At 40.5% G+C, this 26,096-nt stretch overlaps 4 protein-coding genes across 7 annotated transcripts; 2 read left to right on the forward strand and 2 right to left on the reverse strand.

Moving 5' to 3' along the window:
- Positions 1–147: 147 nt before the first annotated feature.
- vps72a (vacuolar protein sorting 72 homolog a) lies at positions 148–6,159 on the reverse strand. Its single transcript, XM_086279472.1, has 6 exons — positions 5,583–6,159; positions 3,209–3,361; positions 2,136–2,253; positions 1,765–1,941; positions 1,252–1,396; positions 148–927 (listed from the first exon to the last, which is right to left on the reverse strand). Exons 1-6 carry the CDS (start codon positions 5,697–5,699, stop codon positions 537–539), a joined length of 1,101 nt encoding a protein of 366 aa, XP_086135598.1. The 5' UTR covers positions 5,700–6,159; the 3' UTR covers positions 148–536.
- Positions 6,142–22,130, forward strand: LOC147303949 (cathepsin K-like). Of its 4 annotated transcripts, XM_086279474.1 has the most exons (10): positions 6,143–6,327; positions 6,405–6,480; positions 16,860–16,927; positions 18,076–18,196; positions 18,279–18,401; positions 20,723–20,875; positions 20,962–21,186; positions 21,293–21,458; positions 21,794–21,899; positions 21,979–22,130. In XM_086279474.1, the coding sequence occupies exons 4-10, from the start codon at positions 18,077–18,079 to the stop codon at positions 22,076–22,078; spliced, it is 993 nt and encodes a 330-aa protein (XP_086135600.1). In that variant the 5' UTR covers positions 6,143–6,327; positions 6,405–6,480; positions 16,860–16,927; position 18,076; the 3' UTR covers positions 22,079–22,130. The 4 variants fall into 4 exon arrangements, with proteins under 4 accessions (XP_086135602.1, XP_086135600.1, XP_086135599.1 ...); XM_086279473.1 differs by lacking the exon at positions 6,405–6,480; XM_086279476.1 differs by lacking the exons at positions 6,405–6,480; positions 16,860–16,927 and having other exon boundaries at positions 6,142–6,327.
- On the reverse strand, positions 6,374–12,572 carry LOC147303950 (leucine-rich repeat and immunoglobulin-like domain-containing nogo receptor-interacting protein 1). The gene is made up of 2 exons (XM_086279471.1): positions 12,210–12,572; positions 6,374–8,837 (listed from the first exon to the last, which is right to left on the reverse strand). Exon 2 carries the CDS (start codon positions 8,827–8,829, stop codon positions 7,000–7,002), a length of 1,830 nt encoding a protein of 609 aa, XP_086135597.1. The 5' UTR covers positions 8,830–8,837; positions 12,210–12,572; the 3' UTR covers positions 6,374–6,999.
- A 1,274-nt stretch (positions 22,131–23,404) lies between the features above and the next one.
- LOC147303951 (cathepsin S-like) lies at positions 23,405–25,385 on the forward strand. The gene is made up of 7 exons (XM_086279477.1): positions 23,405–23,599; positions 23,847–23,969; positions 24,037–24,186; positions 24,277–24,501; positions 24,581–24,746; positions 24,824–24,926; positions 25,012–25,385. The coding sequence occupies exons 1-7, from the start codon at positions 23,480–23,482 to the stop codon at positions 25,109–25,111; spliced, it is 987 nt and encodes a 328-aa protein (XP_086135603.1). The 5' UTR covers positions 23,405–23,479; the 3' UTR covers positions 25,112–25,385.
- Positions 25,386–26,096: the final 711 nt, after the last annotated feature.

The raw sequence follows: 26,096 nt of genomic DNA on the forward strand, positions 1-26,096 counted from the left end.
ACGGGCATGACAGATTAAATGGATTTTAGCCTGGTGAAAACAAAGATGATTTTATGATGATGGGCTTATTTTCCCAGTTTTTCCTGTGGTTCCCGCTGTGCAGACGTCCCATTTTTTATTATAAAGCAGAACTCGTTTAACTCTCAATTATTACAAGTTCCCAAAATTTATTTTTTTGATGAGAACATTTGCAAACACAAAAGTAAAAAAAACCCATAAATCTAAAACAAACAAACTAAATAAAAAGAACAATCACAGCTGCCACTGTGCAGATGCACGCCTTTTTCAGCTGATTTCCACACAGACTTCACAAATAAGACTTTTTACATTTTAAGGCCATGCGGCAGCTGTTTTGGTTCTACTACTGTTTGTTTTTTTTCCTTTTAGCAGCTCAGTGACAGCTCAAACCCAAAATGTCAGTTTTTTCCACTAGACTCCTCGTGAGCTGTAAGGACAGAAATAAAAACACTGTTTTCGATCATTTCACTGAGAATTTCAAACAGAAACCAATCCTTTATCCTCTTTTTGAAACTAATCTATGTAGCAGCCGCACTCTGTTTCATAACCATTTTCTGCCGGGCGCCCTTTGCTGCTGAAGAGTCAAGTACCGTCGACCCTCCTGAAGTGTTCGGAAATCCATGAGCGGCCACGTATTTGCGGTATGCTTCCCGGATGATGCGGAAGGCTCGTGCGTTAGCGTACGGTATATCTGTGACTGGGTCTCGGTACAGCGCGGCCTTGTGGGTAACAGGACAAACCTCCTGGATGGGCACTTGAGGACTCGTCTGGGAGCTTGGCGGGAAGGCGACCTCAAACGCTTCGTCGTCACTGAATGTTATATAAGTGCGGGAGCACAGGCCTCCGGCAGACTGCTGGGAAGGTGTGGTGGGATTCTGCGGTGCAGTCTGGGGAACGTCCTGGTCCAACCTTTGGGAATATGACAAAACCAAGAATATATGTTTTTAAACATAATTATCAGACAGTTGTGCTCATAAGTCTACATGTCCTGGCAGAATTTATGATTTTCGGCCATTTTTCAGAGAATACGAATTATAATACAAAAACTTTTTTTTCCACTCATAGTTAGTGGTTGGGTGAAGCCATTTATTATCAAGCTGTTGTGTTTGCCCTTTTTATATGAAAAGAACGACAGAAAATACCCAACTGACCCCGTTCGGTCAATGTTTAAGCAGCAGATTACTCCAAAACAGAATCAAAAGAAAAACCAGGTAGCATCGAGTTTCTACGTACCCCTCAACATCAACATTTTCTTCTTTAAGGACTGGGTTTGAGACGAGGGGCATAAGGACTGAATGGTAACGGATGGTTGGTCCTTCAAAACGCCGCTTCTTGTGGACTTGTTTCTTCTTGTCTGCCTCCAGACGTTCGTAGTTTTCTGAAGACGTGAAGTAAAAATCAGCAACACTGATGTGTTTTGTTATACCGCACAAACAGCTTTAGGTAAAGTATTGGTGGAACTATACTGATTTACATTACAATCACGGGCTCTTCCAATCCTGATTAATAGATAATTATAATGTTCAGCTTACATAACTGGCAACGTGATACTCAGTACTCGCACATCCTGGAGTGCTTAACAGGATGCTTTCTGTCTGGTATCATTTCTGTTTTCTATGTTTCCGCTAAGACACACTAATCTCGACATTGGTTCTCTCTTTGCATAACAGGAAAGATAACCAAGAGTCCTGAATTACCCAAAGTTTGTGCAGATATTTAAAGAGTAACTCTCCAACATGTTCTCACCAAGTGATCGAATGTTGATCTCGGCTGTTATTTTCGCCTCAGCCAGCAGCTCTTCCTGGGTGAGGGGTCGGTCACGATGAGCGCCTCGTCGCCTTCGCGGGGCGTCCTGGCGTTCTTGTAAGCGCAGATTCGTCTTTCGTGTATGTTCACTGGTGGACTGTCGGACAGACTTCCGAGCTACACAAGAATTAAGAAATGCAGTGTTAAAAAAAAAAACAGCTGAATAAAACTTTTTAAACATGTTTGTAACTTTCCCACAATATTATGATCCATTCACTGAATGCACACAACTGGGAGGTTTATGCATCCTTCTTTTCAAATAAAAGGAAAACACTATGGAAGCATTAGTAGGAGGTTTAGAGAAATCTTACTCTCTGCAAAATCTTGGAATTCTTGTGGAATCCTCCTTTTTGGCTCCACTTTAGTTTTCTCTGTCTTCTTCTGCTCCTCTGTTCTTTTAGGTTTGGGTTTTGGCACTTTTATTGGTTCCTTGGATTAAACAAAGACAGAGAGCATTTTCAATTCGCATCTGTTTCACTGACATTCAGTTTGAGGAAGAAGATGAAAAACATTAAATGTTATGCTATAATCACACATTAAACATGTTCATGCCAGGAAATAAAAAATATATTAATATTAAAAACAATGCAAACTGTTATGTTAAAGGATTTTTTTTAAATCAGTTTGTTTTTAACAAATGTTAATACATGTCATTTGACAACCAGTGGCTTCTGTGGAGCTGCAGAGCAGTTTTAACCTTCGGCTGACTGACTGAGGTCATTTATATGTGTCAGTATGACATTTTTAAATCAAAAATCTTTCCTACAATGATTTTGTCCTTCAGCTCTTCATAGATTTTTAAAGGATTTGGCCCATCTGTGAGCCAAGGATAATGTACTGTTTAGATACCACTTTTCTAATCTCACTGAGTACTCCGATTCACTGCTGCAGAAGCCTTGAGGCAGATACTTAATGCCAATATGATGTGGAAAACAGCGAAACTGACAGAGATAAGAGGCTTAACTCCTTTTACCATAAAAATATAAAACATCATTAATTATATGTTAGAATATCTGGCACAGATAAAGGAAACAGCAAAGGTGAAACAGGCACAAACAGAAACAGAGCCACTTAAAAGAGTATTTCTGTGTAAAATATAATGGGGACATTAGTGGTCCGACTTGGCCATTAGTTGCTAAAAAGCTTGTTCACCTGAGGGATAAGGAGCACATGTGTGCAACTGTACCCATGTGGGGCTGAAGGACAACACAGCGATTAAAAAAAGGTGGTAAATAGTACTTTTCCTTTTCCTTTTCTTTTAAAGGGAAAAACAAATAGCTTCCATCTTTGTTTTTCAAGTCCGCTGCAAAGTGATACATGATGACACAAGGTATTAGGGCAATTAAATTCAGCTTAGCTCAAAGTTTGATTGGTCCTGCATTACCTTGTAAGCTTTGGTGACAACCCGACTTTTCCTTCGAGGTGCGTCCTCCTCCTGGTCACTGTCCGGCTCGTCACCCTCATCGATGTCGAAGTCACTGTCAACCTCGTCCTCTGTGTCTGAATGTTCTCCGTGATACTCATCATCTCCCGATTCCTGAACGACAAACAAATGGAGCAATAAATAAAAATCAGGAAAAGAAAAGAACAGCAGAACAAACCATCTGCAAGTAATCCGAGACATACCAGCAAAGACACCAAACACCAAATTTCCTCTGCATTTTTTCTAAGTGTAGTCTTCAGGCCTATTGATTAAAATCTTACACTTTTGTATCTGGCAAGTGTGTAGCTATGTATGCAAAGTCACATCCCATTAAGAGATTCAGTAATAAACAGATTATTTATTTTTAATAAAGATGTTTCCCCTCATTGTCAAAGCTACATCACAAAACTCAAACAAGCAGCCTTAAGCCCAAACCAGGTGCAAAGATAAATAAAATAACACAAATGCATTATGTGCACTAACAATGTGAATTTTCACATTTCTTAAAATAAATGTGGGTCATTTTGAAACCCAACATCCAACGACAGTAAAGATTTAGAAAGCAGCACAAGACAAAAATATCCCTGAAAACTGAACAGATAAAGGAAGCGTTTGCACACACAGGCACGTTCACAGTGCTTTATCAAAGTCCCAGCAGAGATGACTGAGGCATCTCAGGATCTGTTTGTGATTTTTTTATGAAGCCACTCTTGTCAGAACTGCCAGAGCTGCCGCTGCCAAATCCCCCTACACAAGGTGACCCCTGAACCAGCAGCTGTTTGAAGAAAATTAGCCACACTGTAAATTGAGGAAACAAATTAGCATCTTCAAAAGCAAACCATAACGTGTGAGATTGCTACAGCATCAAATGTTCTGACAAACAATATCACACAACTTTCTTCTCTCTTCAAGCGTGAAGCGGGAAAAGCTGGCATCATCTAAGCTCTGTTTACAGCTGGTGTTCAAACTATAATTGTAAGGCCAGCTCTAAACTAAGTCACGGTCACCATTTCGAATGAACAGTGGCAAGACGCACTCATTTTTAGATGTGTCCTTTTAATTCACCTCATTTCTCTTATAGTTCCAAAACTGTACTCTCAGATGTGAGAACCCCAGCCTGATGAAGAGCTTTCTCCATCTATCTTTCCATTTTGTGCTGCTAATCCATGTCCAGGTCATAGGCACAGCAGTCTAAGTAGAGAAGCCCCAGACCTCCCTCTACTGGGTCTGCTCCAGGGCTACCTCCTGCTAATACACACTCAAAACACCTCCCCTGGGAGGCATCATATTCCAATTCTTGACCCACCCCAACCGGCTCCTTCTGATATGTAAAGTAGACGCTATACTCAAATCACTGAGCTCCTCATTCTTTCTCTAAAGCCGAGCCCAGACACCATTTGGAGGAAACTGATTTCTGACGCTTGCATTTGCAATCTCGTTCTTACCCACAGCTCGTGGTCATAGCGAGGGTAGGAACACAGATCGACTGGTAAAATCGACAGCTTCGCTTTCACACTCAGTTTTCGCTCTTGTCAAAATCCAAAATCTGATGAGATTGTTTTTCAACATTACTACGGAAATGATGGCAGGAATGGTTACTGTTAAAAATCACAATCAAACACGACTCCCCAATTACCAGTGAGAGTTAATCAACTTTTAAACCACAACCTCAGCCTAGTAGAGAGGAAGTAAGTGCTTTCAGCAATGCACTACTAAATTTATGATACAAGACCCAATAAACCCCAACAAATATAAATAAATAAACATTTTATTGATCTGCCCTAACAAGAACATGATAAAACTAAAATAGCGTTAAAATTGCTGTTTACATGATGCACATAACCCTTTAGTCAAGAGCTTCCTGACAAACTCTTTAAAAGTATTGAAGTATAATGCAGCGGCCCTGCCATATATGATACTCTCATTAGGATTTAATACTAAAATAAACGTGTGAAGATGTGCTGGCTTGTCTAAAAGGTCCGGATCGTGTAATGCTGTGAGAGTCTGATTTATATCAGTGAGACCCACTCCCAGTCATGTCAGTCTCAAAATAGTGAGAGATGTCTCCTGTACTAGTGCATGGTCAGTAGCCTGGCAGAAACTAAATTCTTCCGTTGTATTAATGTGTAAATAATATAAATAAGTGAGTTGGCTGCCGGCTTCATTGTCGGGCAGCAAATAGGTATGAACCAATTTCCCCAAAATTGAGCAGCAGTATTTCAGGCATTGCAAAAAACAATAAACTTTGTTTTTTGCAGGCTCTAGTTATTAACACTGGAGCCGGCTAATGCTAACTCTTTATTATCGCGCTCTGTTTATCAGTTTGGTTACTCACATCGTTGAAGCCTCCGTAAGTGGTCTTGTAGAACTCATCCTCTTCTTCAGCATCCAGTAGTTTGGACATACGGTTTCCCGCAGTCTTTCTGGGTTCGCGGCCAACTGCGAGGCTCATGATTGTGGTTTCAAAATATGCTAATCAATGCTAAGCTACTTAGCTCGTTATGTTACGCTAAAAGATATAGATCGTTTTGCGGGAACCTCTTTGACCTCGTCGTTACTCAGTATATTTGCTTAATTTTATGTTGGTGCCCATATTTTTTAGACCCTTTTAAATTCAAGGGATACTTTATAATTTTTCTTATAAGAGACGATAAACACTGACAAATGAAATGTACAACTGACCGCTAGCTCTCATTTAGCAAGCAACCATATCCGGGACTGTTGATCTACTTCCGGGCTAGCGGGCGGACTAAAAGTTTATTTTAGTTGTTTGGCTTGACATAGGAAAATATAATCAATTACACAGTTAATGCGAAGCTTCTATTAGAAAATATTCTATTCAAAAATTGTATAACTGTTTCATGAAACCGAGGTCTTCTTTTGCGCCGAGAAACGTATGCGTTGTCATGGCAACTCTGTAATTTTAGCGCACGATAATGACTGCACTACTCAGCAGTCTCTATCTACTGTTAAAGTCATTTATTTATTACGCATTTATTTATTATATTTGTTTATTGTTATATCCACCCCTTACCGTTTTAGCTGTCAGTTAATGCAGCCAGCTCCACTCACCGGTGAAGGTAAGATAAGTATTACGGTCTACTCGCCCACAATGTAGGTACAAAACTGCTTATGGAGATTTTTTTAAACCTTGCAGTTCACATCTAGACGCATTAAACCAAGTGCTGTGTGTGCTGCTCCTCACTGGATGCTGTAGTGCTGTAAATTTTTAAGTAAGTACACCAAATTTGTGAAAGCATAATCACTTTAATTTTTGTAAGTTCTTGGATAGAAAAATGTAAAAAACAAAAAACAAAAAACAACCAACTTGCATTTCACACATTTATTAAATAATAAACAGTGCAGAAATTAATCAAGAAAAGATCACATGCTACAGAAAAGAAGCTGCATAATAAACTGCACATTAACCTTAATATAAGGTTAATACTGCTATTGTTAGATTCTCCATATCTCATCAGTCCAAATAGTCCACCTGAAGTCCAATGTAATTGTTATTTTAAGTTTACTCTTTAATTTATTTTATCCTCATTTCCTTATTTTTTTGTGTTGCAAGATAAACATGATCATGGTTTGTCAGGTCACATTTCTTAAATGCAATTTAAAATATTATTAATTAAGACAACATGCTCATTATTATCAGATTCAAGCAAAAAACAAATAAATTGAAGCATCTTGCAGTTTATTCACTGATACCTACTAATATCAGGTGAATATATTCTTTGCTTATTGACTCATAACAGCTTCATGGTAAACCTCCCCGTTTCCATATAGCTGCTTGTCCCTCCATTACTGCTCGACATGGCGCTTCGTGGCACATACGCGATTGTGGCTGTGTGTTTTATCTGACCTTTGCCCTTACTCCAGAAGAACATGAAAATGAAACAAACACTCACAGAGCTGAAAAACGAGAGAAACCCTATGGTTGCTGCTATCAGTAGGGTCTTTACATCAAAATTGAGTTTCTGATTTCCGTTCACACCTGGAGCAGCAGATGGAAAGGCAGACCAACCTTTAAGACGAAATGGTTTCTTAGAAGATGATGGAAAGGTTTGGACATGAAGGCTAATGGGCAGGCTGTCGTTTCCCGCTGCGTTTGATGCCACACAGAGATACTTGCCACTATCTTGAGGCTGAGCATAGCGAACCTCCAGCGAGCCATTGGACAGAGCTCGTACTCTGCCGATGGGTGATAAAGATCTTAGCTGTGGGTTTAGCCATCTGACAGATGGCAGAGGGTCACCTTCGGCACTGCAGTGAAACACCACTGTGTGTCCCTGATCTACTTTCATCACCTGAGCTTTGCGGTTAAGAATTCGAGGTGGCCGACAGGTAAGCAAATCCGGCAGCTCAACCTCAGGGAAATCCAGAAAATTCCAGCCCTGCAGCTGGACTGAGGTAATGCAAGTTGGCGGACTTTCACCAAAGTCCATGTATAGTCGCCTTTGCACCACCCAAAGCAAACGGCAGTCACATGCCAGTGGGTTGTTATCAAGCCCCAGAGTTCTTAGGGTGTCCACTGAATAAAAAGCTCCAACCTCAAGTGTGGTAAGACGGTTTCTGGATGCATTCAGCAATCTGAAGTGGGCCAAACCCCTGAATGCTCCGATTTCAATCCTAAGCAGCGATCCCCCAACAAGATGTAACTCTTGGAGCCGGAGCAAGTCTCCGAGAAGGTTTGCATGAATGTAGGTGATGGGGTTAAAAGAAAGGTCAAGGTATACGAGATATACAAGGTGATGTAAGGGGATGTAGGGGAAGGCACTTAGGTTGCCGTGTTTAATGGTTAGTGATGTGAGGTTTAAGCCAAAGAGACTGTTCCCTGACAGACTCTCCAGCCAGGGGCAATGAGAAATGACAAGTTCCTTTAGGTGGACTAGGTGGCGGAAAGAGTAGTTTGGCAGCGTAGTGAGGCCCAGTCGGTGAAAACTAAGGCTTCTCAGCACGCTAAGTTGTGTGAGCGCTTCCATTGGCATAGCAGTAAGGTTGCAGCCATCAAGGTGCAGCTCCTGCAGACTGATTAGTCCTGTAAAAGCTTGATGAGAGACATAAACCAAGTCATTATCTGCAGCTTTCATGAACCGCAGGGAAGTTAATTCACTGAAAGTAAAGTCGAGGAAAACAAGAAGCTGATTGCTGCTTACATCCAGTAACTGGAGGTTTGTTAAGCCAGCAAACGCTCCCACTGGGATAATCGTCAGGTGATTGCGACAAAGGCGCAGAGTTCTCAGACTCTGCAAGCCAAGAAAGGCTTCCACTTCAATTATTACCAAAAGATTGTCACTTAAATCCAAGTCCGACAGCTGTGTCAACGTGTGGAACTGCTGACGCACCAAAGTCTTAAGCGTGTTGTGGGTTAAGTTTAGCAGCCTGGCTTCCTGTGAGAGACCATCAGGAACTCTGGTAAGTTGGCCACCAGAGCAGTTGACTTCCAGCACCGTAGCATTACAGTGGCAGGATGGCGGACACAGCCAACGCGTCTCAGATGTCAGTGCCACCCCTGCTGCCAACAGGTAGAGAGCTCCCCAGCACAGCCGTTGGTGGACGGCGCTCCTCTCGAACATCTGGTGACCTGTGTGCACGAGTGAGGGGATAGATAAAGTGAATCACAGGTGAAAGGAGTCACGGGTCTTTCTGTATACATTTCTTTACTCGTAAATGATTATTTTTGTATCACCACTGCCAGTTAGGAATAGAGCAAAGAGGAATTGGGTGTCAACTTGTCAGATGGATGGTGGCAGAGATCCATTGATGGGGTTAAATTAACTTTATCTAATGCCTGTCTGACTTTAAATCTGTTTAAACTCTACATACAATACACTTTAATTTACAAAACCTGTTTAACACAAGCGATGAATGTGGCAGATGTTAATTTGATCCTCATTCTTTGATTTACTCTCTAAAGCTCCCGAGGCCCTTTGAGATCTATGTGCCTGGAGAATTTACACCAACAAGGAAAGTATTAAAGTGCCCCACTTCAGTGGAAGGAGACAAAGCTTCCCCACTCTCATAATTCCATGGCTAAAAGATTTAACGTTGTTCCTACACAACATTAAGTATAGTGTCAGGCGGGCTCCAACAGTTTTTGTGTTTTTGTTGTTTGTGTGTGTGTGTGTTTTTAATAAAACTTGATATTCAGCTCTTTCTCTGCTCATCTCCATTCCAGCTCCCTCTCTAGAAGATTAACTAAATGGCTCTAATTAGGATAAACAGCAAATGTGAATATTTGATTCAGTCACGATGCTGAAAGAAGCCACTTATCCTCAGTTATGTGGCAATATGGTTGCCAAGCACCTATTAATTTGCTTGTCTAAGCGTTTTAGACACCACCACCGTCCCCCCCCCCCCCCCCCCTTCCCCCAAATATGAAGAGAACACAATTAATACGATTTGTGGTCTTCTATGGGAAAAATGATCTCTCCTGCATGATCATGCATTTTGACTAGATAAGCCAAAAAAGATGAATGTGGAGAAAAAGATTTATAATTTTAAATCCAAGCCATAATAACATTAAACAAAGACCTTTAATGTATATAGAAAAATAACAATTTCTTACACGTGGCAAAAGTTTGTTGAATCATAACTAAACCCACTATTTAATAATGTGATCCTTTTGCTTGACAAACAGGACGTGTATATGGAAACAGCTCGTACCCCTGAAGCCTTGTAAGGTGATATTTTGTCGTTTATTTCACACAAGATTTAAAAATATACCTTACAGGACCTCATGTGTTCTGATAGAGTTTCCTTTATTTGTAGACCTACAAATATTGGGAAATGTGCTTTTGACTGACTTTAAGTGTTAATAATTTCAGCTCATATAATACCTTTCATTCATCAGTTTCATCATTTTTCTCCTTTATCCTCACTGATGTGACATTTAAGCCAGATTCACATCTGAAGTGCTCTCCAAAATCATCCGTCTGAAACCTCGACACCTGAGCGATTCACTGAGGGAGGCTGGGAGTTGAAAATTTGAGCTCATTATTTTGTTACAGTTCTCAAAGCTCAGGGACAAACCTCCACACTGTGGATTAGTTTAAGAAACACATTCCCCTCTAATGTGAACAACCAACGACAAAATAAAGATATTAAATTAAGATTTTAACTTCTCGGTGAACCGATACTGCAGTTCATTCAACAGAATCCATCTCTGTATGAGATTATCGCTTCACCGCTTCTCCTTTATCTGTTGAGTGTTACCAGACAAAAGTTGCATCACGCTGACCTGAATTGCCCCTTCCAGGTTGCTCGTGCAAAAGCACGGTGCACCTCTCCTCTAAGAGGCTGCAGTCCTGTGGATAATTTTATTTCAGCTTCAAAGCTCTACTCGGAATAAATTACACCCAGAAAAACAAGAGCAGATTGCACGCTCACTGTTTTTGTTTGATTTTTGTGGATAGAGGGAGAAAGAGTAAACCGGCACCACATGAGGCATCACGTACGAGAGTTATCTGTAGTTCCTCGGTTACATGCCTCTCTGGGCAAGATTATAATGTGAGAGTAGCACATACTCCCTGGCCAGTATTACAATGACTATTTTAGATTTTTAAATTATTATTATTGTTATTATTGTGCACATTCTTCAGTTTCTACAAATGATGGAACTCATTTAAGGTTTATTATTTACAAAGATTGTAAAGAAGGACTGGTGAAAGCTGATTAGAAGGTGGCTGTACTTTACGTCAGTGTCTTTTTAATTTTTTTTGGCAAAGGTTTAGTAAAGTTCAGAGCCGCTGAATTATGGATCACAAATAATTCTGATTATTTATAATTTTCTTTAAGATGTTTGTAACAGAAAGTCTCGCAAAGCTTTCACAAAACACAGAAAATACAATAGTCTGCTGTGCAAAGGTTGTCAATCAGACATTACATAATTGAAGACAGTAGCAAACATAGTGCCAGTAGTTATGGAAAACAAAGGTCATGATCTTATTATTCCTAGAACTGTGATCACATAACAGAGACATGCATGACTGGAAGGACGCCTATTACAGCTACTAAAATTTTTTCAATCTCAAATCATCATAAGCTCGTTGTATGTATTTTTATTTTACTTTGCCACATCCGCCAGTAGGTGGCGGAAAAAGCAAAAGCATTTCGGTGCCTAGAGGAAACACTGTCCACAGGCTTGGTGCATAAGTATTGCCAAGGTAGTGTCTTAATGTGTTGCCAGTAAACACATAATGGTGGCTCTGTGGCTGAACATGTGAACATGTAAACAGTTGTATTCCTGTTAAACTTTGGTTGCACGTCGGTAAATACGACGGACGTTGCAGCTCATCAGAAAATGTGCTGTTTGGATTCCCAAGAGCACGAGAAAGAGAGAGAGATAAAAAAAGCAACACCTTCAAGTGTGAAGCCACCCTCTGTTTTGGCAGCTCGGCTCACACGTTGTTGTGCTGAGCTGCACAGAGCGTGGCACATGTAAGAGAAGAGATGGTGTGAAAGAAAGAACGATGTCCATTATGTTTGTGACATCTCTCACAAAAGTGACTGCAGATAAGAAAGTACTCGTATGTGCTGGACCTAAAAAGGTTCATTTGCCGCACTGATTTTCACATTCCTGCTGATTCTGATCCTGATTTTACTCTTGTCATCTTTGCTTTCTTAGAATTTCCTCAGTCATTTTCCACATGATACATCCATATAAAGACGCCACAGTGGAGTGCATGCATCTACTTTTCAGGTAATTTTACATCAGCACTGGTGTCTGCGTGGATCTTGGGAGCGGAGTCTGATTGCTGGTGGTGACGGCAGCTCCCGGTGGCATTGAATCACGGAGGAGTACTCCTCCTGAATTCCTCTGGGAGGGCACATGCTTGAGACTGAGAATAGTTTACAGGTGTGCCTTGGCAGTTTAAAAAACTCAGGATGGTGGTGCAAAAAAGGGAGTTGCAGTAGTTTGTAAAGAAATCAAAGGAAAAGCAAGCAGCCAACTCACCTTCTCTTCAGACTGATGGGTTCATCATTGTAATAGCTCCATTTTTACATGCAAATGACTTTTCTTGTGCTCTTTGTTCTTTTTTTTATTGTTCTGTTTTATATTGTTCTACTTTTATACCAATAGAAGAAAACAGAACTAAAAAAAACCCAAAGTAGATGTGCCAGTCTCTCAGTTCCTCCTTACGTCAGTGCTGATCAAAAATCCAATCCAAATGTACCAAGAAACTTCCCGGAGCAATCAAACACATCACCAAAAAAAAAAGCTTCATGCTCCCATTCCTCAAACTGAAACTCTGAGGGAAGCGCGATGCAGTAGCTCAGTCCTCCTGTTGTTCCGCTGTCCTCATGGCAACAACAACCTGGCTGCGGACGCGTGGGCGCTTGGTGCATGCTGGGGGATTATATGCACTAGCTCCTGGACTCCATCCAACACAGTGCACTGGATGACGGGAGGCAGGCACAGGTCAGCCAAATGCAGAGATTTATGTGTAACACCAGATGGGGATGAATTTCAGCAGTCACACTTGGAAATAAAGGAATATCTTTTTAACTCTTTTGCCCCATCGGAGGCTTCTTAAAAGTTTGATTAAGACATTAACCACAAGTTCCTCTGTGGTTGTAACACTGTGGCTGTTCATCCAGTTTAAAACTAATGTAAGACTCCTGAAAAAGGAGGGACATTAGGAAAGGTGGGATTTCTAACAGTTGATTGGTCAAGGTCCATGAGACGGTGTAATGACCATGCTTTCTTTTCCACATCAGACTCAGTTTGCCCACAGCTGTTCCCTGTATCACACTATATCATTCTAGCAGGTGGGAAATGTAAATGTACAGCTTAGTATTAAAATTTAATGCAAGTTTGACTCAAAAACTCAGCAAATCAACCAAACCTTGTATGGCCACTCTTAGAAAATCAGGTTTATTGTAACAAGCAGGACTGTAACTGCTGCTGTTACTAAACTGCAACCTTGAGCTTTGTCTTTTAAGTTGTTGTCTTGACAACTGGAGACAATTTTGTATGTTAATGTAAAGCGGGAAAAGCAGGCCTTTCAAAGAAAGCAGGCTACAAAAGTATGAATAAGGTGCCCATTCATGTAATTTCCCATTCATTCATACAGTGGACTGATGTTTGCGTGCTGCTTCGAACACAAGGATTATTTTTTTTCCTCACATGTGGAGCTAAAGCCATGAGGCACAATGTTGTTTCTGTGAGGCAGCAGTGCTAGATGTTACATACCGTGGTGGCAATACTTAACCGAGGTTTTCATTTTCTTTAAATTCCAATTAAAATCTAAGAGTAAAATTTAAATTTTAATGTTTTTTTCTGGTATTTGACTTAGTTCAGAACGTCTCGTGATATTACAGCTTAAAATCCAGAAGAAACTGTGTAACTGTTTATCTCTCACTGCCTTTTATGTTTATGTTGGCCAATTTTTTGGCCTTAGAATATGTAGAAAAAACTAGTTCAATTTTATTTTTGATTTTTGGTGAGACTTTGAATCGAAAGTCAAAGGTCTGTGTTTTTATTTTCATACATTGCTTGCTTGTATGTCAGTAAAGATTGTCATCTTGAATGTTTCATTGATCAAGTTCCCACATTAAGTGTTTCCTAATTCAGTTATTTTATTTATTACTTGACCTCCAATAATTATCCCAGGGGGTATATAAGTCGTTTTTTGAAGTAACCCGTGTAGGGTTAGAGAAGTGTTTAGTGTGATCTGGAACAACAGAGTCATTTCTGTTTATAAGTGTGGTAGAAGCTAAATTTTGGGACCAGGCGGGAAAGTACGAAGAACTAGTGTAGCAATATCATCATCACAGTAAACAACTGTTTCATGTCCAAAACAGAAAAAGCTCTGCAGAGACTTTAAGCAGCTAAATGCATTTATTGAACCAATAATTAAGACTAATCGACACTTGCATGGTTAGATTTAATAAACTAATTATAGTCTCACTATAATTATAAAAATTCTGTTTTTCAATGGTCGGTTCAATTACATAACAAGCTGTTCTGCATTGTTTAGGAGGGGCTAGACTGAAAATGAGAAGTGACACAGGTTCCCGAGCAGCCAGAGAAGCAGATTCAAAATTATTATCATTATTTGGTGTTAACTATTAGAGGTGGACTATAACATGTTCCCTGATTTAAACTTGCTAAAGAGGCAAGATGATTCGACTGTTTTCCTTTCCCTTCTGTAACTGAATAAATCTCCTTTAATCGACTGTAAACTGGGAAAACATAACAGGTGTAAATGATTTTCTGCATTTTGAGTTTTAGTTGCTAACAGCCACCTACGCTGCCCTCACTCTTAATTGTACTTTGCAAAGAACTTGCTGAAATTTGAAAGCACTCCCGCCGGATTCAGCAAAAGCCAACAAAACGATCAGGTGTTTGAGTCGGGGGTTGAATTCCCTCTCCGCTCAGCTGCATGATTGTGAGATGTAATGATGCAAAACATGCACAATCACCAACGAAGAAGAGCTTGTGCTGAGTCAGGAACTTACCATCTGCTACCTTAAGGAACCTGCATTCATCAGCAAATCTCCGTCCAACCGGGCATTCAGGAAGAGGCCGGATCAGAGATGGAGACCAAAAATAGCAAAGGCCACCTCAGATCTCCACGTTGCATAATGTCCTTCTGTCCAGTTCTCTTCATATAGTTTCGTCATTGCAGCTCTCCGCTGTGCAGACCGCTGCCATGCCTTTGGGTTTTTACAATATTGTACAGAAAGCTGACAGGAAATGAGAGCGAAGACGGCTAAAAACTTGGTGACTAGCAGATCACGGTATATAGCCACAGTCTCCAAACCACTAATCCCTCTTCTCTTGGTTTACTATCCACTTATTCACGTTGCAGTCGATGATGATCAGCTCACATCTGTTCTTTACATTCTGATCCGTTTGTCTTCTTAAGAGGATTTTGTGGCACGCTATTTATTTACCAACAAATGTACAATCATCAACAGCATCAGCTCGCATCTGCTAATAACACTTTAATTGGTCAATGCACAAAAATAAGCAGAGCACACTAACATATAAAAAAAATTCTATGTGGATTTTTTTCCTTTTTATGTTTGTTTTAAATTGTGGTCTCACATTGACCCTTTTTGCATCTCTGAAAATGCACTTAAAATGCCTCTTAGGCAGTGGACACCTTAGACCCAAGAACCATGAAAAACATATCTATAATGTGTTGTTCAAGATGTAATAAGGACTAAATGTGTTTGTGGCTCAGGAGGCAGAAAGAGGCAGTCTTCTACTAATCTGAAGGTTTGATCCTTGGCTCTTCTCGTCTATATGTCGAAGTGTGCTCGATGTTGTACCCTGGGCTGCCTATATAAAAGTGTGTGTATGAATCTTAAACAAGGTGGTTAGGTATAGAAAAAAATGATGATGGATGAATGTGGGTGTGACTGGGTGAATGAAGCAATTCAGTAATTTACTTTTTCTTGTATGGCTTCTGGACATTCAAAAGTCAGCAACAGGATCACCTCACAGAAGAAGCATAAGCAGCCTGAAATGGAGAAGCTCAGGTTGGGTGGGTTGCAAAGTGTCTTGCAGAGGCAACTACTTGCAAGCTAAAATGGATCAAACAGCATGCCCCATGAGATCTGACAGCAGGATGTGCAGCAGGGAATTCACTGATCGGCTGATCCATCAGTCTTTCTTGCTGGGATTGATTCCCCAACCTGTCAGAGCTAAGAATCCACAGCTTTATTTACATACAACTTTACCAAGTACACTCAAGAAGTAAATACAACAAGCATGAGAGGAAAAGGAGAACCTGTCATCTTCTTGCGGTTATTTGTGGTAGTCTTACAACTCTTCTCTCTTTTGTATCCCAGTAGTTGTTAGAAAAAGTCACATTTTAGATGAATGGCTGCTGCATGTCAGAGTAGAGAAGCTGCTCCTCTGCACTGAAAGGACCAGTATACTTTTTGGAGACCCGCACAGATACAACACAGACCACATCAGATTGAATGACTGGATCATGGTGCATCCGGTGGTTGTTTCCACTTGTATACAAAAACAAGACGTGAGGAAGTTCACGTCAAATTCAAGAATAAAAGAAAAACATTTGAACAAGAATGATCAAGAGTTCTGGCTTGACGTTCAAAACAAGAATCCAGAAAGAAAGAGCATTTTTTAATACGCCTCTTTTAGTTTTCTACAAATCCACAGCATGTTTGAAGGCAAAGAGCCCTGATGATTAAACTGCAGCTTTCAAAACAGACTCGCTCTGACCCTGTGTAATTCGATTTAAATTAGCATCATTAGGCAGTAAATCTGGATTTTGCTTTTGGTTGTGGCAGAATAATAAATTAAGCTCATGTGCCCTTTTCTCATTTCAGCTAACAGCTACAGTACGTCAAAATATGATTCAAAGTCGTGATTAATTATAAAAAAATCTCCCTGAACTACAAAATCAGTTTCATTTCTATCAGTTTATTCTGAAACGTTTTCATTTCGCACGTATTTCCCTCCACACGCAGGGGTATTTTCATCATTTAACTTTCACCATGTGCAACTCTCATACGGGAAGCCTAGTTTGTGTGGTTGCAGCTGGTCGTAAATTACATTCACATGACGAGGCAGTGAGCAGATGCATAAAAGCTCGCATCAGGAAATAAAACTTCCTCTTTTTAGGCGTGAAGATCTAAGCGTGCTCAAACCGGGTGAACTTGTCTTTCTGGGCGAAGTCATTCTGCAACAAGGTGAGTGTGACTCTTTTCTTTTTACACGTCTTGTTAAATTAATGGCTTGTTTAAGGTTATGGATGTAAGCGAATAATCATATGGTGTCGGAAAAGATTTACTGAGAAAGAAGCTGGGAGATTACAGTAAGAGATTACGGCTTGAACTTCTCTGTTTTGCGATGGAGTAATCTTCAGACGTCTGCTCTGTAGATGAGAATCATGTTTACAGGCTCTTCTGCTTTTGTTTACAGACTGTGTTTCATTGCAAATGCAGTGTTGTGGTTTTGTGCACTGAATGCTAATCATGCTTAACCCTTTCACGCATAGTGGTTACTACAGTGGACAGCTATTCAAAGGCTGATTTCTTGTATTTGTGTCAGTGTTGATGGTATACTTGCACATAAAGCACTACATCGGGCACTGATGTGCCACTCCTTACCCTGCCACCCACTGGTCGTTTAATGCTACTATAGATGTATGACATGTTTCATTGTAATTTTTGTTTTCTCGCCCTTTCATGCATGAATTATGACAACCTCAATCAGGATTTTTAGTCATCTTTTCATGCCTAAAGATGCCTAAAAATCCTGATTGAGGTTGTCATAATTCATGTATGAAAGAGTTACTATGTTTGCGTGACCATTTTCAGGCTCAGTGGTGACGGAAACCTGGAGTTTATCATTCTGTGTTTGAGTTGTATACATTCCCGCACTGTTTATACTGGGACTCTCTTGTAGAGTTTTGTAAACCTGAGCCGAGATCTTCTCAGAGCTCCAACTTTTCACATCTTTCAGTTTAAAGGAAAATACTTTTACTGCATTATTCCTAAACATTATCATTATCAACATTTTTAGACCAAAAGTAACCTCAGGTGCACACCAAATCACAGAAAGTTAGATACTGAAATTTCAAAATGCAATCCAAGTTGCCTAAGTTGAAGTTGAAGGCAGCAAGCTTTTGTTGTTCAAATTTAGATCATGAGGAAATGATTGAGAGGGGGTAGGGCTAAATAAGTATATACTTTTGCCTACTCCTTTTCAAACAACTGCATGGAATGATATTATGAAATGTTGGTGAATCTATATGTTTGAAATAAAAATAAACTGAACTGAACTGAACTACTGAAGTGATTAGCTGATTAAACAAGGATTACATCTGCTTTTTCAGTATGCACACTTTGTGTGCTGTGTTGCTTTTGGCCTTCGTGGTCCTCGCCTGTTCTTCGCCCGCTGTGAACAAATTGTGGGAAGAGTGGAAAACCAAACATGGAAAAGTTTATGATAATCAGGTAGGACTTAAACAGACATTTTGTCTTTGTTACCACATATTCTGGCAAGGTTTGAATGAGACAGCGCGGATTTGTGTTTCAGACCGAGATCGACTTCAGGAGGGCAGTATGGGAGAAGAACGTGCACTTGGTGTTGAGACACAATCAGGAAGCCTCGGCAGGGAAGCACAGCTTCACGCTGGGACTGAACCACCTGGCTGACATGGTAGGATGCTGCTGCTGAGAAGACAGGATGTCTAAACTTTCTAAATCTAGATAACAATCTGTTATTGTGCAGTCGTTCATTAGTAACATTAAAACAGCTTCAAGGCTCATGGATAGAATTGCATTAAATTATCTAAAACTATCTGCAGTCTGGAGTGACCACAGGAAAAATATCTGAGTGCTGAACAAAGCTGTAGCAACAGTAGAAGACAGAAGAGGAACAAACAATTGCAGGATCGGTGCACTTGGTTTGGCATTACCATGAATTCTATGTAAAGTAGAAGTGAGATCTACTACAGAATAGGCGCTCATACGATTGTGGTAGTAACTGCTGACTTTAACCACAGCTGGTTTCATACAGTGACTGTAAACAACATTCAGAAACTTCATTGTCATCATTTGTCTTCTCATCCTGACAAAAACCATCCATCTTAGTCTGATCTTACTGGTCCTTCTCAGTCCGAGTCTGCTCTGCAGTGGTCCGCATACCCTGCAGTGTCTACACTCAGTTTGCAGCATTTAGTGGCAAAACCACTACAACAAACATGTGCTGTACAGCTGAAATCGGTCAGAATAATAACAGTAATTTGTCTAGTTATTATTATGATTTTTGTTCCCTGTATTTCCCTGCACAGGAAAATCTCTGGGTTATATTTTAATCTCAGTATATTGAGGGGCACATTTTGAACATATTTGAATATCAAGTTTTTAAAATATGTTTTAATATTAGGGAGTTGAGTTGCCTCCAGTCTATATTATGACTATTATGGCCTTGCAGCCACACTTTGAGCCACATATCGAGTATAAAGTCAAAAATCTCTACACAGACGGGATTGGTGTCTCTCTCTCTCTCCTTGTCTTTCTCACTCATGTATTAACCAATATGTAACTATTACACAAATCACACTCCCAAATCATTGTATAGTTGTGCTGATGATGGCAGAAATTTTGACAACAAGAAGAAGAATCAACCAAACTGAAAACATTTAGCAATTCTGTTAAACTGAACAGCACGAATTGCAGCGCCAGACTGGAGCGATCACTCACAGGAGCGTATCTGAGAGACCTCTGGTGGATACAAACATTTTAACACCGTGTAAACATAACCATATGTTTGCCATCAGAACCTCAAGCGCATTCATGCACATTGATCTTTTGCTGGTGCAAGATGGACGTGAATGACCACCACTGTTAATCTGCAGATAAAACTGCATCCCCGCGGGCTTAATTTAAACCCTAACCTATAGAGCGGCTCTAATCTCCCTTCATACAATCAGATTAATTTAATCCAGTATGGGCTGGGCCAGCCTGGACAATCAAGATGCTTATTTTTATGTACATAAGGACCCTTATGTAATGCTGGAAATATATAACAGAATATAGAATAAGGGTTGCAAACTGGTTGGTTCTGTGCCGTTCTGGTTCAGGTTGGACTTGCATAAACTATTAAATGAAATACTTTGCTTATGTGCAAATGTCTGAGAACCTTGCATTTTATGTGGACTTTGTATTTTAAATAAAAGGATCTCAAGAAAAAAGTTTCATCAAATGTTTTGCACATTGAAAGACCAGAAACACAAAGTGCAAAAACCTTAAAATATTAGAGCAACATGTCAGTGTTACAGTGTTGATTTCTTGTTCCTGCATGGATAATATTTTAAATGAATGAATGGATTGTTAATATTAAAAAACAACTGCAGAAACAAGAGAGGAATTGTATTCTAAGTTAGAGGGGTTTTGTTTTTGATTAAAAATCCAGGAAGCCCGAGCGGTAAAGCCTGGATGGGCGTGGCGTGTTGGCTCTCTGCAGGAAACTGGCAGAAATGTTTGGGACACATGCAAGCTTTTGGCCCGCTGTCAGAGGACAGAGTGCTGCAGTTGCCTGGGTGAATAATGTGAGGCAGCTGAAATACACTCACATGTAAGGAGAAAGATTCTGTTTTTAAAGCTGCTGTGAAAGATAAAATGACACAGAGCCTTATCTGCTACAGCTGGACCGTTCACCTTTTGTATTTTATGCTCTTCGTCAAAGACAGAGGTGATAGTTGGAAGGGCAAACACACAGCCAGCATCTCCATTAGAGATTTGTTAATGCCAAGTGCAAAATTCAAAGTGGATGGGAACAGAATGAACTGACTGAGTGGAGCTGTTTCAATGCTTCAGCTTGCTTTTCAGTCGATGATGGGTTTTAAACACATTCGCAACCCGAGATCGGTGCTGTGTTTATACATTCGGTGTCAAGTGAAAACAATGCTGTTGTGCAGAGGTGATATTTAATGGTGTTTTCATTTTATTTACCGCTGCCATTTCTTTGCCCCCAAGACAGCTGAGGAAATCAATGAGAATCTGAACGGCTTGAAGCTGGAGGAGACCGTTAATTTCACAAATGGCACTTTTAAGGACGTGAGTGACTCACCGTTACCTGCGAATGTGGACTGGAGGAAAGAGGGCCTGGTGGGTCCTGTCAGAAACCAGGTGAGATCGGGTGTTGTAAGAAAAGGAAAATCATTAACGCGATCCCGTGACAAAAGTGACACTTTGTACTGTTTTTATTTTCTAAGGGTTTGTGTGGGTCATGCTGGGCCTTCAGCTCTTTGGGAGCTCTCGAGGGCCAGCTGAAGAAGCGCACTGGTACACTTGTTTCCCTGAGTCCGCAGAACTTGGTGGATTGCAGCACCCAGGACGGAAACCTGGGTTGCAGAGGAGGCTACATCACGAAAGCCTACAGCTACGTCATTCGCAACGGAGGCGTTGACTCGGAGAGCTTTTATCCCTACGAACACAAGGTCATCCTCGACACGCACAAAGAGAACTGTAGGAAAGAGGGTGGACAAACACAGAAAGACTGACAGTGCTTCTGTCTTTTCATAAATGTCTCGTTTCTCTTTGCAGAATGGGAAATGCCGCTATTCTGTCCAGGGCCGGGCTGGCTACTGTTCCAAATTCAGCGTCCTTCCAGAAGGAGATGAGAAGATGCTGCAGAAAGTTTTGGCATCAGTGGGGCCGATCTCCGTGGCCGTGAATGCCATGCTGGAATCTTTTCATATGTACAGTGGAGGTGAGGAGGCTAAAAGCTTCACGGTGCAGGAGATTCTAGTGAATTTTACTTTATTTGCTGGTCTCTGATCCAGAAAAAAGGCTTCAATCCCAGAGGGATAACTCCTCTTGATTTTCGTTAAGTGGCTTAAACAGAATCATGCATTCATTCACTTGAAACTGGTGGAGCCCCCTCAGGGAGGTCATACATCTCCTACTTTCATTGCAAAGTTTGCACATTACCGCTGCTATAATTTTAGGTTTGTCAGCCCTTGGGAGGCCCTTAGCACTGACCGGCTGTACCACATATTTTTTACCTTATGTATTTTTTTTAACTTACACGCCTGCATTTATTAGGTTTATACAACGTACCAAGCTGCAACCCAAAGCTGATCAATCATGCTGTGTTGCTCGTGGGCTATGGCACAGATGGAGGACAAGACTACTGGCTGGTGAAAAATAGGTAAACGTACCTCCGATTGTTAACCTGTAAAATATTTCCGATATTTTGAACCTAGATGTGAATGTTTTTGTCTTTTCAGCTGGGGAACTGCATGGGGAGAAGGAGGTTACATTCGGCTTGCCCGGAACAAGAATAATCTCTGCGGCATCGCCAGCTTTCCAGTCTACCCTACAGTGTGAAAATATGGCCCACTAACTCAACTTAGTTTATTTAAATTATTATTAAAGACCAGTCAGTGTCACTGTGTTTTATTTCACATCACCGCTAAAGATGCTTAAAGTCCAACCAACTGAAATAACTTTTCATCTGATAAAAAAAAACAATATCACTGTACTTTAAATGTCTGACTACATACTCACACATGTCTGAGACTGAAATACTTCAGCTCTCATTCAGTAGTGTTGTTTCTACATTGTACTCTATGTATTTATTTACTTTCTGCATGTTAAACCTCACAGATTTAATAATAGTGACAATGACAAGTGAAAAAATTGAAAGATTCATAACATTTTGTGCCATGTAAAAATACTTTATGCACATTCGCTTATTTGTACATTTCTAAGCACAAATTTACACTCAAGAACAATAAAGATTTGTTAATCAAATAAGGACTGCTCGGTGTTATCTTTTAAACTGGAAATGTGAAGCTTAGATGTAAGCCCACATGCTTTTAAATCAGTACGTGGCTGGTGCACAGTATACAGACAGCATGAACGGTATACAGTCAGTGTAGAGAACGGGCATCAGCCAGGACAACTCATGAAACATCTGCTCACATCTGGTTGAATTCAGGTGTGTACATCTGCAAAGAGCAGCTAGTCAGCTGATCACAGCCTATACTTTAAAGAAAATCTACTGAAGTTCTCAGTAAAAAGTGAGTTGTGATTCTCTTCCCCACACTGAGCCATTACAACTGATTTTAGTTCCCCCACCCTTTGATTCCACTTTAACCTCAGACTGGACTCCTTTTCCCATTTAGAGGCAAAGAAAACGGAGCTTTTTTTTTCTTCTTTTTCTCTCATCCTGTTCTACATAAATGATTCAAGCTGTTATTATCAAGCTGATATTATTTTATCGTTACATTAATACATTAATATAGCACAATGTTCAGTAAGCTTGTATAAAAATAGCCAGTAAAAATCTCCTCCAACGAACTACTTCTTATTTTTAGTACATTTCAGAGCCGATACTTTTTCCACTTTCAGTTCAGTGAAAAGGTTGAATCACTACTTTAACTTTTACTGGAGTATTTTTCAACACTAGTGCACTGTGGCCACAAAGGGATGGACATGGCAGGCATTCACTGCTTTTTACCAAGTACCTGAGTAAATCAGTGAATGCAGGTTTGATGGGTTTTTTTCAAGTTTGTCAAATAATCTGAACTGCATACAATTTATGTGGATGGCTCATATGACAGCCCCCCTCAGTGCTAACATACTTCAGCTGACTTTAAATGTAAATTGATACCACCTGTAAACTCTGCTGCTGCAGTCCACTTAAAAGCAGGAGCCACACTGCAGGCTGTTTGCTTTGTCACACCGTGGTTGGAACCCGTCTTCTTCTTTTCCCAGATTCTGAAAATGTTTCAGCGCCTGCTTTTCACAGTCTTGTGTGGATTTGCAGTGGCCGATATCAGTTCGCAAACAGATCGACACTGGGAGCTATGGAAGAAAACGCATAAGAAAGTATATTCTCACCAGGTAAAACAAAAGTGGAAAAATACCAAGGTGCTGAATCCTGTAACTTTAACAGGAATGTTTCATGTCTTCATCTATATAAGTGTTTAGCTGGGTTCAGTTTAAGCATATAAGTCTGTTTAAGCTTTATTTTAGAACAAGAACCCACCTTGTGTTTCATTAACATCAAGCTGTTTGGATGTCTGAACTCTGGCTTAGTTACGGTGCACATATATGCCACAGAAGATTTGGTGTAACATTTATGTTCCAGATTGAGGAGTTGGGACGCAGATTGATTTGGGAAATGAACTTGAAACTGATTAATCTTCACAACCTGGAAGCCTCACTGAATTTGCACACTTACGAACTGGCAATCAACCACTTCGGAGACATGGTGAGCATTCTCCTCAAACTTTACATCACTTGATGGTGAATGGTGTGTAATTTCTCCACGCTTGCAGACCCCTGTGGAGATCGCTGGCACTCTCATGGGCACTAGGGTACCATCTGACCTGGAGATGGTTGCTGCGAGCTTCATAAAAGTCAATGCTTCTCTACCAGCTTCAGTGGACTGGAGGGATAAAGGCTTGGTAACTCCAGTCAAAAAGCAGGTGAGGTCCTAGCTGGTCCCCTCAGATATCCACACATGTAACAGGAAACCTCTACATTTTTAATCATGTCACGAGTAACCTTTCTTTTAGGGTTCTTGTGGCGCTTGTTGGGCTTTCAGTGCGGCTGGAGCTCTTGAGGGGCAACTTAAAAAGTCTACAGGCATTTTGAGATCTCTCAGCGCTCAAAACCTGATTGACTGCACCACAGATTATGGCAACCGGGGGTGCAATGGTGGCTTAATAGCACGTGCCTTCAAGTATGTTGTTGATAACCAAGGCATTGCTTCTGAAGATGCTTACCCCTATATCGGAAAGGTGAGTCAAGCTTCCACTTGCAGGTAGACTGTGATTAAACCTAGATGTTTCTCATGTTAAAGAGTCTACTACTTTTCAGCATAATCAGTGCAAGTACAACCCACTGTATCGGGCTGCTAACTGCTCAGGGTATTGCTGCTTACCAAGGGGGGATGAGTTTGCACTGAAGGAGGCAGTGGCTCTTGTGGGGCCCATCGCTGTTGCAGTTGATGCTTCCAGGCCACAGTTTCGCTTCTACCATCGTGGTTGGTTACTTTATTAAAATGATGCACAGATTGAATCTTAGTCAGAGTTCCTATATTTGCCCTCCTGTAACCAACAGGCGTGTACATGGACAACACGTGTACCCAGAAAGTGAACCATGGCGTGCTGGTTGTGGGTTACGGCAGAGAGAAAGGACAGGACTTCTGGCTCGTCAAAAACAGGTTGTTCTGAGTCACTGGTTGATGGACTGGGTTTCTTTGTTTCCTTTAATTTTGAGTTTCATGACAGCAGCTGCTTTATTTGTAGCTGGGGTGTACAGTTTGGAGAAGAAGGCTACATCAAGATGGCTCGGAACCGAAACAACCAGTGTGGCATCGCTCACCATGCTTGTTTTCCTTTTGTTTGATTAAGTTGGGTCTTTGTTTTATATTTTGTTTTTTTGTTTAAATAAACTGGATCACTGACATCTTAACATGTTGGAAACTTTATGAATTTGCTATAAATTTAAATCTGAATTTGTTCACTTCTATGGATCTACATTATACAACACTGGTCAACCCAGGGTCTCCCTGCCCTTTAGTAATTAAGGCTGGGAATTTGCTATATAAATGCCAGCTGACAGTTCCCAGTCTCATTTTATTTCAATTTGTCAAATTGTATAAATGTGGCATTTAAAGAAACTGTTTTGTGGCTTGAGGCAAGTTTAAATGGGCTCTTTAGATCCACAATCCTCTTGACTCTCATGAGCAGCCCCTGCTGCACCTATGACTCAACTGCAGCCAGTTTCTGTAAAACAGGGCTCCATTAAACTGCAGGTTTAGAAAAGGTACAACAGGACTCCTGAGTTCAGATGTTGAACCTGCACCAGCAGCAGTGACATCAAACGTACCCCATCAGTGATTCATGGGCCCCAGCCAATGTTTTTCTTCAATTAGACACAAACTAGTTCTAAATCATCATGGAGAGCATTGCTCCCAACTGGAAAATGAAAAAGTATCAATCACAATACGCTTTGACCTCCAGGTATCTGGTATTATGAGGATAATGCTGCGCTTAATTCAAGTGTCTGAACCCACAGCTGTTGTCTGCTTCCTGTTGGATTGCTCTGCTCTGTGGGTTCTTTATATCTGTTTGGCTAACGATCTCTCTTTTCATAACTCTGCTGTATTTGATCATCATTCTAAATATCTGCAGAGGTCTCTTTTAGTTTACAGCCTGAGCTGCTGGAAGCTCTGCAATCTGAATATAAGCTGAAATATATGCAACTGATGCAGAATTTTTTTTTTTTTTTTTTTTTTTTTAACAGTTTAACACTGTTCAATATTTGTTTTATATTGGCTTTTGACTTGGTATCACATTTTTGGGGGCACCTTTTCACTAATTGTACTTAA

The sequence above is a fragment of the Aulonocara sp. 'chitande type north' Nkhata Bay genome, linkage group LG22 (genome assembly GCF_057382095.1).
Source record: "Aulonocara sp. 'chitande type north' Nkhata Bay isolate Kocher_YH1m ecotype deep benthic linkage group LG22, A_spYH_male_GT1.1, whole genome shotgun sequence".
NCBI classification, from domain to species: domain Eukaryota; kingdom Metazoa; phylum Chordata; class Actinopteri; order Cichliformes; family Cichlidae; genus Aulonocara; species Aulonocara sp. 'chitande type north' Nkhata Bay.